Consider the following 15,646-nt stretch of genomic DNA (forward strand, 5'->3'; position numbering starts at 1 on the left):
AGAGCCAAAATAGATCATATTTATAGTCATTTCTAATGTTTTTAGACCTTTTGAGGTCAATTTTTAATATCAAAATCGCCAAAAAAAAAACTCCCTAAAAGCATATCCCAATACATTCGTTTTGCTATATAGTAACCAAATAGGTATATTCATAAACTGAGATAGACCACACTAGATTTTAAAAAGTGCAAACAATAAACTACACTTTTCAAGCTAACAAGGACTATTCTAAGAGTCCAAAGGGGTGGGATTGGGGCCTAAAGATTAACCTTATGGAAACATGGAGAAGATTTTTGGGGATCTCATTAAATTTCATTTTGGAAAAGATCATCTTACCAAACACAATTGAAAAATCTCACCAATGGAAGCATGCCAAAAAAACACATCCAATCTAGGTGGATTATGGTGAACTATCATGATATTATATTCTTTTATTTCATCGAGAAATTTAAAAGTCTAAGATGCAACAACATAGGTCGTAGCTTGTGTTTGCTCAAAGATCGAGTGACATACCTTATCCCAAGGAGACAGACGTAAATGCTAGAGAAAGTACATCCATGTAACTAAGTGGGTGACATGGTCACTTTTTAAGGTATTCCTTAGAGGCTTAAATAGTGGTGTCATCATCTCATGCTAGATTGGTAGTACATGCAAAATATGGTTGACCATACATGTTTGCTTTCTTAAGCCTTTGATTTGCTTTCTTTAGCCTTTGATATAAGTCGTATAATGATTCCTTGGGAAATTAAAATATTTGGTAATTTCCTTTTCAAGGATAGGAATGATAGATGGTTATCTACCTTTTTTCAATTATTAGACCCCATGGTTTCTAGTAATTGGGTAAAGGCACAAAAACAAAAATCTTTGTAATCATCACAATAATGGATTACAAGTGGGTTTATGCAAACGAGCCGCCAAGGTATTGATATCTCGTGGCAACAAGAGATCTCATCATTACGAACATCACGTCTATTGTACCCAAACTTGACCTGTCTGCAAAAGCAAACAGTCTAAAAATTCTTGAAACATCACCAAGAGTCGAGTGTACCTTATGACACAGCTCTGGTGTGTATCAAATGTTCAAGGCAAGTACTGTCCAGCCAGTTTCAAGCATCCAACCCTACAGAAACTGTTGCTTGACATATGACTTGCTCTGCGCCTGAAAACCAAGAATTCAAGCTTTAAACTAAGGGTTAAATTAACCACATACGCAATCTGTTACACACATGCAAAGATAGTCCTGCTCCCAATTGGTAATTAGCATGTCTGTGCCTGCAGGGAATCATAGCTTACAATGAGCCTTGGGACTTTTGTTCATCATATTATCGTACACAGGCTAAACTCTTGGTTGCCTATCATCCATAGGACATGATGTATCCTGCAACAGTAAGTTTCTTCTGTTAGATATGTGAAGTTCAATGCTGATATTTCCATCAGCAGACGCATTCCAAAATATGTTACAAGCCACCCAACCAAAATGAAAGAGTAATCCAACCTTGTAAGCCATTCATTATTGAATGGTACACGTACAAGTGTGTGTCTCAGTATCATCCTCCTCATCTTCAGAACCACCCGTATCACTGTTTATACAGTATTGTCTCCATCAAAAAGCCGATGTAGGGTCTCACCCAAACAGAAGCAGACATATTTAAGTAGATACTAAGCAGCACAGCACGTTAACAAAAAATGGCAGCAGATTCACACCATCTAACCATCAGTTTCATGTGCAATAGGAAAAAAAGTGAACTCCAGAAGCTTGCACAACATGGTCAGACCAGGATGATAAGTTAGCTTGTGCAAGACAGCATACAAGATCTGAAGAGGATAATGAGGTGCATCAGGACTAACAGATAAACCAAACTTAGCGCAATCATATTTATACCATTGAACCTGACAGGTGCAGAGCGTATCACATTCTAAACTACCAAAGAAAAATAGAGAATTCTGATTTCAAAAGACACTGATAAAAACCAGCCACTCCTGTGAAGTCAGTCCGGCATCCCTCATGTTCATCATTTCAGGGTATAATTGCTTTAAACAAGAAGGTTGGACAAATTCTGCGTTCTCTCAAGTATGGTTCTGGTTTGTATCTCAGGGTATAATTATTTTTAAACAAGAAGGTTGGACAATTTCTGTGTTCTCTCAAGTATGGTTCTGATTTGTATCTCAGGGCAGTAAAAAATCAAGTTTTCCACAGCAGCACAACTGTCTCCCAAATGTCCTATCTGACCTGCTTATCGAAATTAAGTCCAATCATTACAAACCAAAGTGTTCCATCTAACCTGCATATGTAGGGCTGCTTCCAAGACTATGAATCAAAATAATTTGGCAGGGCCTGTGCAGTCCGCAGCAAAGTCTTACACTCTTAATCAAACTTCATTAACTTCTTAGAAGAACACAAGGAAAGGCTCTAGACAGAGACACAAGACACAACACCCACCCCCCATCCTAGAAAGAAAATTTCCTGTGGTCAGTGGTCAGTCAGTGCAAGATGTCAGGCAGCTCTATCCCAAAAACTTTCAAACAATGCAGACCAGATGCCAAAACAAAGTTCATGCAGCTTCACTTGACAAAAAGTGATGTGGAAGGTTATGTTCACTGACACAAATGCAGCTAAATCTGCTGTCATTTGATGAAAAGAAGCAGTAGAGAAATTGCCACATGATGGATGACATGGAAGCAATCTCGCAGCTTGTTTGATGATGTGGAAGGTTATGTACACTAACACAAATGCAGCTAAATCTGATATCATTTGATGAAAAGAAGCAGTAGAGAAATTGCCACATGATGGATGACATGGAAGCAGTCTCATGGCTTGTTTGATGATGGTGAGGGTGCAGCGACACCATGTAGCTTCGTCTTTTTCATTCTGTAAGAGCTGGTAATATAAACCTAAAAGGCTATATACTTCCTAATGTCGCCTACAATGTCAGTGTAGTAAGAGATTGCCAAACTTCTAACAACCCTCAGATCCAGAAATGTGGCCCAAAAGAAGGCCAAAACTGGAGCAGAAGCATGGATAGCGTACATCCATAAGAGGTCCTGTGCAGCACATCATGGAAGTAGAGGATGTCAATGGTAAGACTGCACTGCGGGTGTTGGGTGTTCAGCCTGTCAAAGTACTCCACTAGAAATAAAAGTAAATTTGCCCACACTTAATCAGAAAAATATTGTAGGCCACTTGGTAGGAGCCAAGACTGCTCTAACATGTCACCAGCTGGTCCCCTAGCTGCCCCATAATGCAAAACACAGCGTTGGAGAGCCTTGACCTCCTACCATAATGGTCGACCAGACAGCATGAACCAAGAAACGCACACATCCTCGGATAAAGTATTCTATTCTGCTGGGCTGTCGGTGAAAACTACTACTGCTACCTCTTGAAATAGTTTGCCCTAGGGTTGGTGTAGGTGGCTGCAACTGAAATGCAGCCTTTGGGTAGTGTAGGATACAACCGCTCCACCGAGCTAGAAAAACTTGGTGATCTGATACCATGTCAAAGATAAACAGCATAGCTCTAAGACCATATCAGAAATGTGCAGCAATGCACCAATCTCACATAAGAAATGCAAACCAAGCCTAAAGGCCATATTCACCAATCTCACATAAGAAATGTGAACCAAGCCTAAAGGCCATAAGCAAGAAACTAAACTGTATACACAGTATGCTGAGATACAATGGAGAACCTGAGTGGTGCATGAGCATGTCGAGAAAGGCACTCAAGTGGGAACTCGCCCTTGTGAGACAAGGAGCCAATAGCCCAGTGTAACGGTCTGGACTGACCAAAGAACAATGGGACTTCAGAACCCTGAACAACCAAAAAATGGAAAGAGCTCCTAATGTGGCCCCCTAAAAAGTCACAACATTGAATAATCCGAAAAGTGGAAAGAGCTCCTAATGTCCCCTATTGACTACCTTTTGCCTTTACTTTGGCATTCTGTCTTTTGATCTGACTTTTTAGCTTTGTATGAAATGTTATATGCACTCACTTCTAACAATTAATTATGTCCAATCCAAAGATGGCTGCTTCATAGAGAATCATCTTTAGAGTCCTAAACCCTTGTACATGATAGAATTCCAAGGAAGCTATGTACTTAACGATAATTTGCATATTTGAATATAATGAGACAAACTATGTGAGACAATTCTACAAACCTCAAATTGTTATAATGATGTATCTTAATCACCAACGATGAGAGGAGAAAGGAGTGTAAGTGTATGAAAGGGAGATGGAGAGACAAAGAGAGGGAGAGATCGTATCCAAAGTTGAAGGTGCATTATTATGGGCCCCTCCAAGTGTTGGAGAAGATCAATGATGTTGCTTACAAGTTGAAATTGCCTCCACATTGACGGATACATAATGCCTTTCGTGTGAGCTTGTTGAGGCCTTTTCATGGTGATGTGCTAGAGGATATATCTACTGAAATTTAGCTAGGGATTAAGGAGCTGGACAAAATCTTGGTACTCCAACAGATTTTGGCACACACACAAAGAAAGACCACTTGGAAAAGTTTCAAATTTACTCACCAATGGATACTAAATGGATGGAAAAGAGTGGCTTGGCAAACCATTCTTAGTTGTTGCAAATTTACCTCGATGTTTTTTAGTTGGAGCCAACGTTGGATAGAGGTCAATCAAGTTCGACAATGCAAGGGTCTAGAGCACTGCTTGATGCTCAAGGAGGAGGTAGCACTTCCATTCTTTCACTAATAGACAGCTCTAGTGAACGGTGGATCTCGGGTGTGTCAGAAGTGGAGCAGCGGTGGAAGCATAAACATGTGCTGAAATAAACTGCTGAAACACAAGACAAACAGAGAAAAGAAAAGAACACGATACAGATGAGAACTCTGATGTATGCACGGGAAATGGAATCCATATATCTGAACACGAGACAGTCGCATACAACAGTGAGTCACTGGCTGCGTGGGCACTGGCACTGGCTCCTCTCTCCACAGAGTCTGCAGATGGTGAAGATGAAGTGACTGACTGAGGAGGAGCCACTGAGTATAAATAGGCTGAAAAAGTGGGGAGCAATAATGCTGGTCAGACAGCATTAATGTTGGCCGACTGGTGCATAAAATGTCCCAATGACATAAAATGCCATACCAGAAAAATACCTAAAATACCTAATAAAAATGCCCAGCCCAGATCAAGCTCAAACTCACACATGAGCTGACAAATACTCTGCTAACATCCTCTCTCAGATCATGGGTGATCTGATACAATACAAGAGTACAATAAAAAGGGATTAGAAACTATACAACATAGAACCACCAAGTAGAACCATGGATACCCAAGCAGTGGGTAATCAAGCCACCACCAAGGTGCCTCGGAGAGAACCTGATGTCGATGTCAATCGTACCAAACACCTGAAAATAGAGAAGATCATAGCATGTCTCTATGTCCATCACCAATATCTTGCAGTAGCATACAAGACCATCCTGTCAAAAATGCCGCTGAACATATGTGACCATGGATTCCCCGGCTTTGGCCAGACCACCAAAGTGTCCCCTCATGTGAGCGCCAGACGAAAGCCTCCCGCTCTCTGTCAGATAACCAGCTCATCATGAACCTGGATGTCAATCCCAGCTCCAGGATTTGATTCCGCCAGACTGAAGTCGATGCGTCAGGGACGTCCCTCTCTGGAACCTGTGCACCTGTATAAAAATATAGATGAGGCGCGGCTGCCCCATCTGAACACCCGCTCACACTCCCTCTCTGGCACAAGAGAGTCGTGAGGGATGACCTCATCACCACCACTAGAAAGCAGCCGAGGAAGGGGCCACCAAGCCCTTCCCGCAATCCGAAGAAGAGGATCCCTTCCGCGCCTTGGACTTCACCTTGGTCGGAGGATCGGAGTCGGAGTCTGATGAAGGAGAGGACTCATCGGTAGAGTCAACATCCCGCTTCTTCTTCTGCTCCTTCTTCCTGGAAGCCGCTAACCTCTTGCAGTCCTTCCGCAAATGTCCCTTCTTGCCACAGTGGTAACACTGGGCCTTCAACTTCTTCTTCCCGTCACCCCTCTCTGAAGCTACATAAGCCTCACCTCCATAATGTGCCGGAAGCCGCCCCTGTAATCTCAAGGATGCCTCATGCTCAAGAAGCATCGAGGTCATATGTGTAAAACTGACAGGAGTCGATGATGTCTGCGCCCGCAAAGCATTGGCCACTCCATCAAACTCCGGGGGGAGCTTGTAGAGGACCGTCCCGACGAGATGCGCCTCGGGAAGAGCAGATTGCATGTGCCGAAGCTGGTCTTGTACCTGCGTAACACGAAGAAGAAAAGACTGAATAGTATCTTTCGGCTCAAACTTCATCTGTTGGAGCTGGCCATAAAGTGTGACGGCCCGCATAGTGGAAGGTGCCTCGTACATCTGCTGCAACTTCTGCCATACTTCAGGAGACGTCCTACAGGAGGTAACCGCCGGTAAGACCGCTTTAGAAATACAGCGAAGCAACGCTGAGTAAGCACGGGCATCGTCCGAGTCCCAAGTGAGCACCACTTCCTCATGGTTGTCCTCATCAAAGTCTTCAAGAAGAGGAAAAGGACGGAGAGGTCGAGCAATAGCTCCACAGACGATGTACCATAGCCGCTTCTGCACAAACCAAGCTTTCATGACAGCACTCCATGTGAGATAATCAGGTCCATGTAACTTATCATCAGTGGAAGTGCACGGAGGAGCCATATGGAGAGGATAAGAAGAGAAGTAGAGAAGAGATGGAATTTAGAGAGGAAACACAGCCAAAACACAAGCACAGACTATAGAAAATGAGAGTTCACATGCAATAGAACCCAAAATCTGATCAATAGAAGACAAAATCTGCTGCAGAAAGTCAAAAAATCAGTCAAAAACTGCCAAAAACAGAGAAAACGGCCTGAAGTAACAGTCACCCAGCCACGAGAGATGCTGAATCAGCAAAATGCAGGCTGTAAATTGGAGAAAAACAGGTAGAAAACTGTCGCCAGCAGCTGCAGATGAAAAACGTAGGCAGCAAAGGGTGCGTAGGCAGCAAAGGGTGCGGAGACAGCAGGCTATGGCAAAACTGCAAAAAACGCAGGCTGAAAACAGCCCCAAAACAGGTCGCCTGGCTGTGACAGCAGTCGTCTGATCAGCAGGGGTACAAAACAGTCCTGAAATCAGCAAGAAAACACAGTAGAAACACAAATCCTGAAAACTGATACCATGTCAGAAGTGGAGCAACGGTGGAAGCATAAACATGTGCTGAAATAAACTGCTGAAACACAAGACAAACAGAGAAAAGAAAAGAATACGATACAGATGAGAACTCTGATGTATGCACGGGAAATGGAATCCATATATCTGAACACGAGACAGTCGCATACAACAGTGAGTCACTGGCTGCGTGGGCACTGGCACTGGCTCCTCTCTCCACAGAGTCTGCAGATGGTGAAGATGAAGTGACTGACTGAGGAGGAGCCACTGAGTATAAATAGGCTGAAAAAGTGGGGAGCAATAATGCTAGTCGGACAGCATTAATGCTGGCCGACTGGTGCATAAAATGTCCCAATGACATAAAATGCCATACCAGAAAAATACCTAAAATACCTAATAAAAATGCCCAGCCCAGATCAAGCTCAGACTCACACATGAGCTGACAAATACTCTGCTAACAGGGTGTACTCGACATGCATCCAAGGGATTGTTTGTTGATAGATGTCTACCATGGGACCACTATTTAATCTACTAGTCACTACAATTAGTATGTAAAAGGTATGTTTTTTCATCTGCAGCTCTGAAACTATACATTTGCATTGATTGATAATAATCAAAGGTTCATTATCATTTGCTAGTTTGCAGTGGATGATCATAAATTTTCAATGGTATTCAGCTAGATCTATGAACAACAATGTATTTTATCAATGTCATTGATAGTTCAGCCATGGTTTAGGCTTAATCTATGCTTTACTATGGTTGTTCGGCCAGAATAATTGAGATATATTAGTAATGGATGCATCCTATGGATTTTTAGCAACATTTTTGACTCTTTTGCTCTACTATAATTGGAGTATGCTGGCTGGAAATTTTCAGCAAGTATTTTGCAGTAGCATGGTTAAGCAACAGCGGCTGGTCTTGTTTTACTATGATACCTTATGGTAATTCCAATGTAGAATATTTAGATTTTGGTACATGGCAATGCAATCAAGGATGATTGCAAGGATTTTCAAGGGACACCTTTGTCAGGAGGATGTGAAATTTTGATGGTTTGCTTAATATTTGATTGAGTTGTTAATCAAATGTGCGAATGTGAGCTGCACATGCGATGTGCAAGTTAGTTATTTCACAATGATGAGCCAAGGACCTTGAAATGTCAATGGGTGTTAAAAGGAAAAAAGTAATAAGCCGTACTTGTCACGTACTAGTGGATGCTTGGTGTCAGTTGGCCCTAGAGTATTTATTTGACCAACAAGTGGAGTTAAGATGGGCTAGCCGATTAAATTGTGGATGGGCTTCTTTTTTGGGGAGGCAAGGACAAAGGATTAAATTAATGTTCAGAATTATTAATTCTGAAAACTAATTTAAGTGGTCAAAAAGTCCATATGGAAAGCTGCCAAGTGGCAAAACTTACCTATGCAAGTGAGAGGAGCATCGGAGGCTAGAGAAGAGGAAGTGCCATTCTAGACATAAACAACAAGAGGAGATCTAGCCTACTGCTGAACCAACAAATTGGAAGCCATTACAACCACTTGAGGACCTTGCAATTGTAGGCCACCTGTCTAGGAGGGTGTTTGGCAGCAAACTGACAACCTATAGAGGCTGCCAAGCAGCAAGCAACAGCTATTTAAGCAAGTGACTGCCATTTTTGGGTCCCCAAGCAGCAAGTGACAACATCAATGGCATCCTTTAATTAGGGAAGCAGCTGAATTGATCAGTTTTAAGCAAAGGAACTTTGATATTTCTCTCTCCTCAATATTTTCTCTCATTCTCCGACCATATCTCTCAAGTTCTCTCAGCAAATCTCAGTCATTGGAGGTGTGGAAATCAAGGATTCACTACTGCAAACCCTAATTTACAACAGAAATTAGGGCTCACCAACCACCTTCCAAGAGGTCAGCCCATTCCAATTTGATTTGGGGCTAAGTTTGACCAACCAAGGGGCGATTGAAAGCCAATCCTTGGGTGAATCAAGAGGCAAACTAATAAGAAGGCTTGCTAGTCATTCATGATAGCAAGAGGCATTGGAAAGCAAGGTAGATTAGAGTAACCTTAGTGAACTTTTGCTAATCATGATATCAGAGAAAGAAATATTGCAAGAGACACCATTTTTTAGGCCAATCAAATGTCCAATTTTCAAGATTACTTGGTACCATTTGTATTTTAATTTGTGTGAGTTTTATGATTGCTGTAATTGGTGCTTAATCAAGTCATTGCCACCCTTTTCCCAAAAGGAAGGCTAGTTTCAAACCGCCTATACTCAACCAACTTGACTTTCAAATCATCCCCTTTTCTAATGGAAACTCTTGCAACTCATAATCAAGATTGACATGTCACGTTCAATCTCATGCCGCATGGCAATCAAAGAAGATAACTCCAAACAATCCAATGCTAGGAGAACCTACTACAACTATGGGCAAAAAACTCGAGGTAAACCTTGCATTAACTAGACATTTGTTGTAGCATTGTGAGCTCTCCATTGATAGATATGGTTAGGGTCTAGCATAGGCTCTAAACAACTATAGGTCCCACAAACCCTAAGACTCTAGAAACATATGGATATTGTGTCTTTATAGTATGCACAAGACCACTTGCCTTTGCCTTTTGTGTTTAGATTAAACACTTGTTGCATAAGATTAGACCACGTTATGAAATTAGACCCATTGAAACCAATGTTATCCATAAAGACGCTCTTGGCTGAAGCAACTAGAATGTTAGTACTAAATGAGTAGGATGGGTAGGGTGGGAAAAAGGATAATACTTGAGGAGCAACCCCAAAAATGCCTATTATACATGTGGGATGTGTGCACAAATGATTCATAAGTGGATGTGGACTCACTCCAAATGGGTATGGTAGCCGGCCCAAGAAGGGTAAATCGGCACATTGTAAGCAGAGGATGGTAATCCTAGCGTTGGAGTGACCCATTGAGTATGTGATAGCTCTTCAAAGGGGGGGATCCTGTTCCTTCAACTTCATAGTCCCTTCTCGTCGTGCGGTTCTTCATAAACCTTGTCAACACCCTGTTTCTTCTTGAGATGGTTTACATCCCTATGCCATCTCACCCTCTTATTCTCATTGTTACCATCTACAAGTTCTTCCTAGTTCAAGGATTTGGACTATTTGGACCATGCCCCTTATTAGAGATGTATTCATCCCCTCAACAAGCATTGGCATGTTACTATTGTATAGTTGGCACTCTCTAGGACAATTACACATTTTTATTTCTCAGGTCGAACAACTACATGCAATCTATACATCATTTCCAAGATAGTCAAGCAAGTTAAGCAAGTTGCCACATGGCAACCATGATCCAATGGCCTCACTGACACCTTCGGCTGCACGTAGGGATTTATTAGTCCTCATTGTATTCAACCTTCTTCTTCATCAATCACATGCATTATTATTTCCCAAGGGGGAGGCTTGCATCTACAAGCTTACAGTGATTCGAATTGGACTGGTCATTTAGACACTAAACAATCTACTAGTGGACAATTTCTTCATGCATTTCATGGCTAAGTAAGAAACAGCCTATAGTGGCCACCTCATCTTGTGAGGCTGAGTACATGGCAGCCTTCACAGCAAACAATGAAATGTGTATGGTTGCGTAAATTGTTGGTTGATCTACATATACCATTAAAGAGTCCTATGCCCATTGTTTTTGACAATCAAAGTACTGTTGCAATGGCATGAAATCCTGTTTTTCATACTCGCACGAAACACATTGAGGTGCATTACCATTACGTCAAAGAGAGATACGATGCAAGAGAGATCAACTTGATGTATATATCCACAAAGAAAAATGTTGTAGACATTTTTATCAAAGCATTACCATGTCAAAAGTTTGAGGCTTTTCGAAAGTCCTTGAACTTATTACCTATTGGTGATTGATCGTCCTTATACTTCACCACATTGGCATTGTAGGGGGATGTTAGAATTTGTCAATTCTAGGCAGTGCCCAATGTATTTCATATGGTGTGGAAACTTATTAAAGTGTCAATGTAGGGTATATACACCTCGTGTCCTAGAAACTTAAAGTAGAAACACTAGGCTCTAGAGTAGATAAACCCAACTCTAGTTAGTTAGTGGAAGGTTGATTAGATCAACCTATGACCTAAACTAGAGTTGTACTTTCACTCTATCTTTCAATTAGCAAGTACACTCTTACTCTCTTGCTTTAGTTTACATTGTCACTTTCATTTCTCTCTCCTCCATAGTTGGTGCCATTTCTCACAAGAAACTTGTCAACTAGCAGCAAGAGGTGTAAACACAAGTTGAACAAGTGAAAGAGACAATGCAACAGCTGACATCTGTAGTAGGATGCAAATGCAGCTCTAAACAAGACGCCTTGGGCTATGATGACATGGTAGCAGTCGCAAAGACTAGATAGCCACTGGATGGCATGGGCTGATGGTTGGGACTTGCTATTATGGTGAGACCAACTTAAAACTGGAATTTGGGGCAAGTGACGAGCTTTCTACGCTAGCAAAAAGCTTGTCATTTGCCTTGAATTCCAGTTTCAAGTCGGTCTCACCATAACACTTGCAAAAAGGCATGAGTGACTAGCAACCTCTTATTTGTAAATATGGACCGTCCTAAAATTAGGGTTTTGGCTTGTGAGACATAGAAATTTTAGTAATAAGGAAGTTTTTGAGGCTGATTCAAAGAACCAATGAAAATTTAATGTGATATGCATCTTTTTTTAGCTTAACAAGGGGGACTGGATTGTAGATAAAAGCATGTTTTACTTACAAAACATGTTCCAAAACATTTCATGAGATTCTATGCAACTACTCCTAGACATGTTCTTTTTATAAGTTTGGCGCACACAAACTGCACCAAGATTAAGAGTGTACTCGAATGGCCTACCCCATTGGAGAGCTACCTTCATTCCTAAGCTTGACAATATTCTATCATGATTCATACCTTTATGGGATGCAATATTAAATTGATGCTTAAATTAGTTAAGCCTGCCCATTCCAATTATATATGATACTAAAACTGTTTTAGCTACCTCTTAGCATTCCTGTCACACACATCCAAGCTACTAGTCCATGCTTTCTTTGATGTTTAAAATTGATCAAAGGCTTTCTTTGTTGAATCAAGCCCATGAATGAAGCAGCTTTAAGTGCTTTTATGCTTTCTTTCAAACAAAGATGAGCTATTGTGTCATACTTGGAATCAACAGCCATGCCCATGCTACACCTTGCACCTTGATCGTCACACCAATTTGGGGAGATTCAATGCTTGAGAATCAATGCTATCAATCCAATGCCTTTGTGTAGAGTCGAATGCTCTATGCTTTGATTCGATGCCTTGGTTAGAGTAGAATCAAATGCCCTGTCAAAGGCCTTGATACAAATGCATCAAATCAAATGGCTTGAAGGCGCCTTGCTCATTAAGTCGCATACCATAGCAATAAGCAAATGCCCTATGCTTTTTTAGAAATCAGCCGCTTTCCCATAGAAAATCAAGAAATTGGGCTTAAAATTCACTAGAGCTCCATGCAAGATACAACTACTGCATCACATATTTAAGAGTTACAAAACCAAACCATCAACATCATGACATTCTAAGACCGAGTTTGATGCACTTCAAACTTCAGCAAGCTTGGAGCAGCCCAACTGGCTATAGATTCAACTCCTTGAAAGGAAACATAAGCACTTGGAAAGCACAATTCAAACAATGAAAGCAAATGGAGCTAATATTTATTTTTGGTTCAAAAGATACCTTGGCTCAAACTCCATAACATGGACAAGATCCTTCCCATGACTATCATTCCATTGAACTCTCCGCTTGGTTTCAGATGCTACACTATGAGTTGCACCTCGAAGCTCACCTATTGTTAAAGTTTCCTCTGGAGCCATGCTAGGATCCTGCACATTTTTAAGAAAATCAAGAATTCCAGATTTATTGTACTGCTCTGACATAGACAGGCTTGTTTCTACTGAGGCTGCGACATTGTCTTCAAACATTCTATCGTTGTCTGCAAATTTCCCCGTGGGAAAACCTTCAGTACTTGGCAAAGGGGCTGTGGCACCATCTCTATCCAAAGTTTTCTCAGAGCCATTCTGTGCATCCAGGATGCTTCCAGGAACAGAATAAAGGCTTTCTCCATTACTGTTTGAGTTTAGGTTCTCTGAAGCACGTGCAAGGATGACTGTGCATTCATCTCCTGTGCAAGAATAAGATGCAGGACGCTGAGATGCCACCATGCCATCCTCTTGTAGAGCATCCACTTTGGCAAGTCCTGATGGCAACCTTTAAGAAGTATGAGATGAGGTCGAAATTATCGTGAGTATCTAACTGACAACTGGCTAAGCGACCTTCCTGTGTTTTGAATCACGTCATGAGGGTGCAGAGCATCGGACTGTGCCTGCAAAACGTACAGAGATGCATCCAGAGTCTAATCTGTGTGAGAAATTGCCTCCTCTGGCAGATCCTGGCCCTATCCTGCACATCTGACGGACTTCCAACAGCTTGCTTTCTCGAGAGGATTCCAGAGAGAGTACATGCTCAAACATCTGTGAAATGACTGCAAAGGAATCAAAAGCTTCTCATGTAGGAATTAGAACCTTCAGAGCTACGGTGAAAGCAGGCGCGGGGAAATCTTCTCTTTGGAAGACGTAAATCTTCCTCTTGTGGTGTACATGTCAGGCTATGGCTGTAGGCTCCTCTCCGCAGAGACAGGAGAGCTACGTTGAAGGCAGAAGGGCGGAAATCTTCTCGTTTAGGATCTTAAATCTTCCTCTTGTGGAGTAGAGATCAGGTTATGGCAGCAGGCTCCTCTCCGCAGGGACGGAAGAAGAAGCTACGTTGAAAGCAGGCACGGGGAGGGAAGCCCGGAGCTTTTGAGCACAGAAAAGGATGATGCGGCAGATACGAAGTCTTTCTTTCCCGCACACAAAATGGCAGATATATGGAGTATTTTCTTATTTACCGCACTCGCACTTGCAGGGCAAGCAATGCCGCGCGGTAGCTCGGCGATGGCGAGAGGCGGGGGCTATGGCGTCGAAGGCGGGCAAGGATCGTCTACGTCTGCTGGTAACGAGAAGCACGACCCGAGGGGAGTGGGGGGCATGGAGGATGCAGGAGACCTCCTGATGATGACGTAGGGAGCTTGCCTGGCAGACAAAGGTAGAGAAGTGACAGATGACAAAGACATTTGCCCGATCTAAAGGAACCTTCACCCGCATTTACTTTGTTTTTTTAAATTACACATTAGTTAAGATTAATATTAAAGCGTACCTTTTAATGCAATACCTTAATTAAATGTCTACATAGAGATGTTCGAAAAAACCGGCATCGGATGCCCTCGATAACTCAGAGGGGGTGTGCGTGTAGGGAGATTTTATACAATCTAGGTCAAGAAAAGAGAGAGGAAATGTGTACATGTTTGGAGATTTATAAAATCTAGGTCAAGAGGCTTGCTCCCACCGCGATGTGATTCGCAACTCGGTGAGGAGTCAGCGATCCAATTGTTAGGTTTCCATGGACTTTGGGTTCACAACCAGTTTCCAACTCATAACCACAACAAATCGTGAACACAGGCATGGTCCAAAGTACTTGCAAACCAACTTACCATCATAAAAATTTTGAAAGCATTTATTCTTCTTTTTTTTACCTCGTAGGATTTCACCCTCATGATATGTAATAATTTGGACATGTGGAAATTTAGTACATATGCACATTGTTCCTTGGACATGGGAACAACATTTAATTGAGTTGCTAACCAATTTGGATACTACTTGTGAGTTAAGAAGCCTGTCAAAATAGGTTTGAGGTTTGAATCAATTATACTGGGTAATGCACTCCTAGGTCGCCTCTACAAGTTCGGTAGGGTAATAACTTGAACATTATAACGCCATGGCTCTAGCATTCACACACACAGACACACATACACATACATGTCTTAAGTGAAAAAACATAGTTGCAAACACCATGGCTCATCTATTCATTCACACACACACACACACACACACACACACAAAGCAACATGCTCAAAATCAAGAGACATAGAGGGGACATATGCCAGGTGTATAACCCACCAAAACCTATCTTTGCACTAGCATAGAAGAAAGGTTTCCATATGAAGTTCATGAGGCAAAAAACTTTTTAAGAGGTTATGAACCTTTTTTTAGCTCCCTTCTCCAACATATACATCAACGATTACACTGGTTGGCTCACTAATCATCAATTATGTGGGAAAGTGACTCAAAGCTTCATGTTACACGTACAATGAGACTTTGTTGCCCTTTTCATGTCCCTTTTGAACTTCACCAAGTGAAACACCTCTAAGTGGGTAAAATAATATGTGAAAAATAAGTACTTCCAAACTATGTAACTAAAAGGTAACATGTGAATGAGGAAAAGCATTACATGAATAAGGAGATGGAAAACAACTAAAACACTTATACCAAGATGTGGTATCTTAAATGATAGAGTGAGGAAGTATCCAAGGTCACTTGGTTCCATT

General features: G+C 41.7%; 1 protein-coding gene across 2 annotated transcripts; it reads right to left on the reverse strand.

Moving 5' to 3' along the window:
• Nucleotides 1-450: 450 nt before the first annotated feature.
• Nucleotides 451-14,310, reverse strand: LOC148041927 (uncharacterized). 2 transcript variants are annotated; one of them, XR_015691765.1, is made up of 4 exons: nt 12,901-14,310; nt 1,496-1,580; nt 1,294-1,378; nt 451-1,159 (listed from the first exon to the last, which is right to left on the reverse strand). XR_015691765.1 is itself a non-coding variant. In XM_087684155.1 (3 exons), exons 1-2 carry the CDS (start codon nt 13,383-13,385, stop codon nt 1,511-1,513), a joined length of 555 nt encoding a protein of 184 aa, XP_087540281.1. In that variant the 5' UTR covers nt 13,386-14,310; the 3' UTR covers nt 454-1,378; nt 1,496-1,510. The 2 variants fall into 2 exon arrangements, 1 of the variants encoding a protein (XP_087540281.1); XM_087684155.1 differs by having other exon boundaries at nt 454-1,378.
• Nucleotides 14,311-15,646: the final 1,336 nt, after the last annotated feature.

This window comes from Lygodium microphyllum, chromosome 1, assembly GCF_053477565.2.
Source record: "Lygodium microphyllum isolate KBCC chromosome 1, Lygodium_microphyllum_v1.1.10, whole genome shotgun sequence".
NCBI lineage: Eukaryota > Viridiplantae > Streptophyta > Polypodiopsida > Schizaeales > Lygodiaceae > Lygodium > Lygodium microphyllum.

What these genes read in the sequence shown, in the direction of transcription:
- LOC148041927 (XM_087684155.1), bottom strand. Translation starts at nt 13,385, where the DNA reads ATGGTGGCATCTCAGCGTCCTGCATCTTATTCTTGCACAGGAGATGAA. An exon ending in GTTATGGAGTTTGAGCCAAG is followed by an intron (nt 1,581 to 12,900) that starts GTATCTTTTGAA and finishes CTGTATAAACAG; the next exon opens with TGATACGGGTGGTTCTGAAG.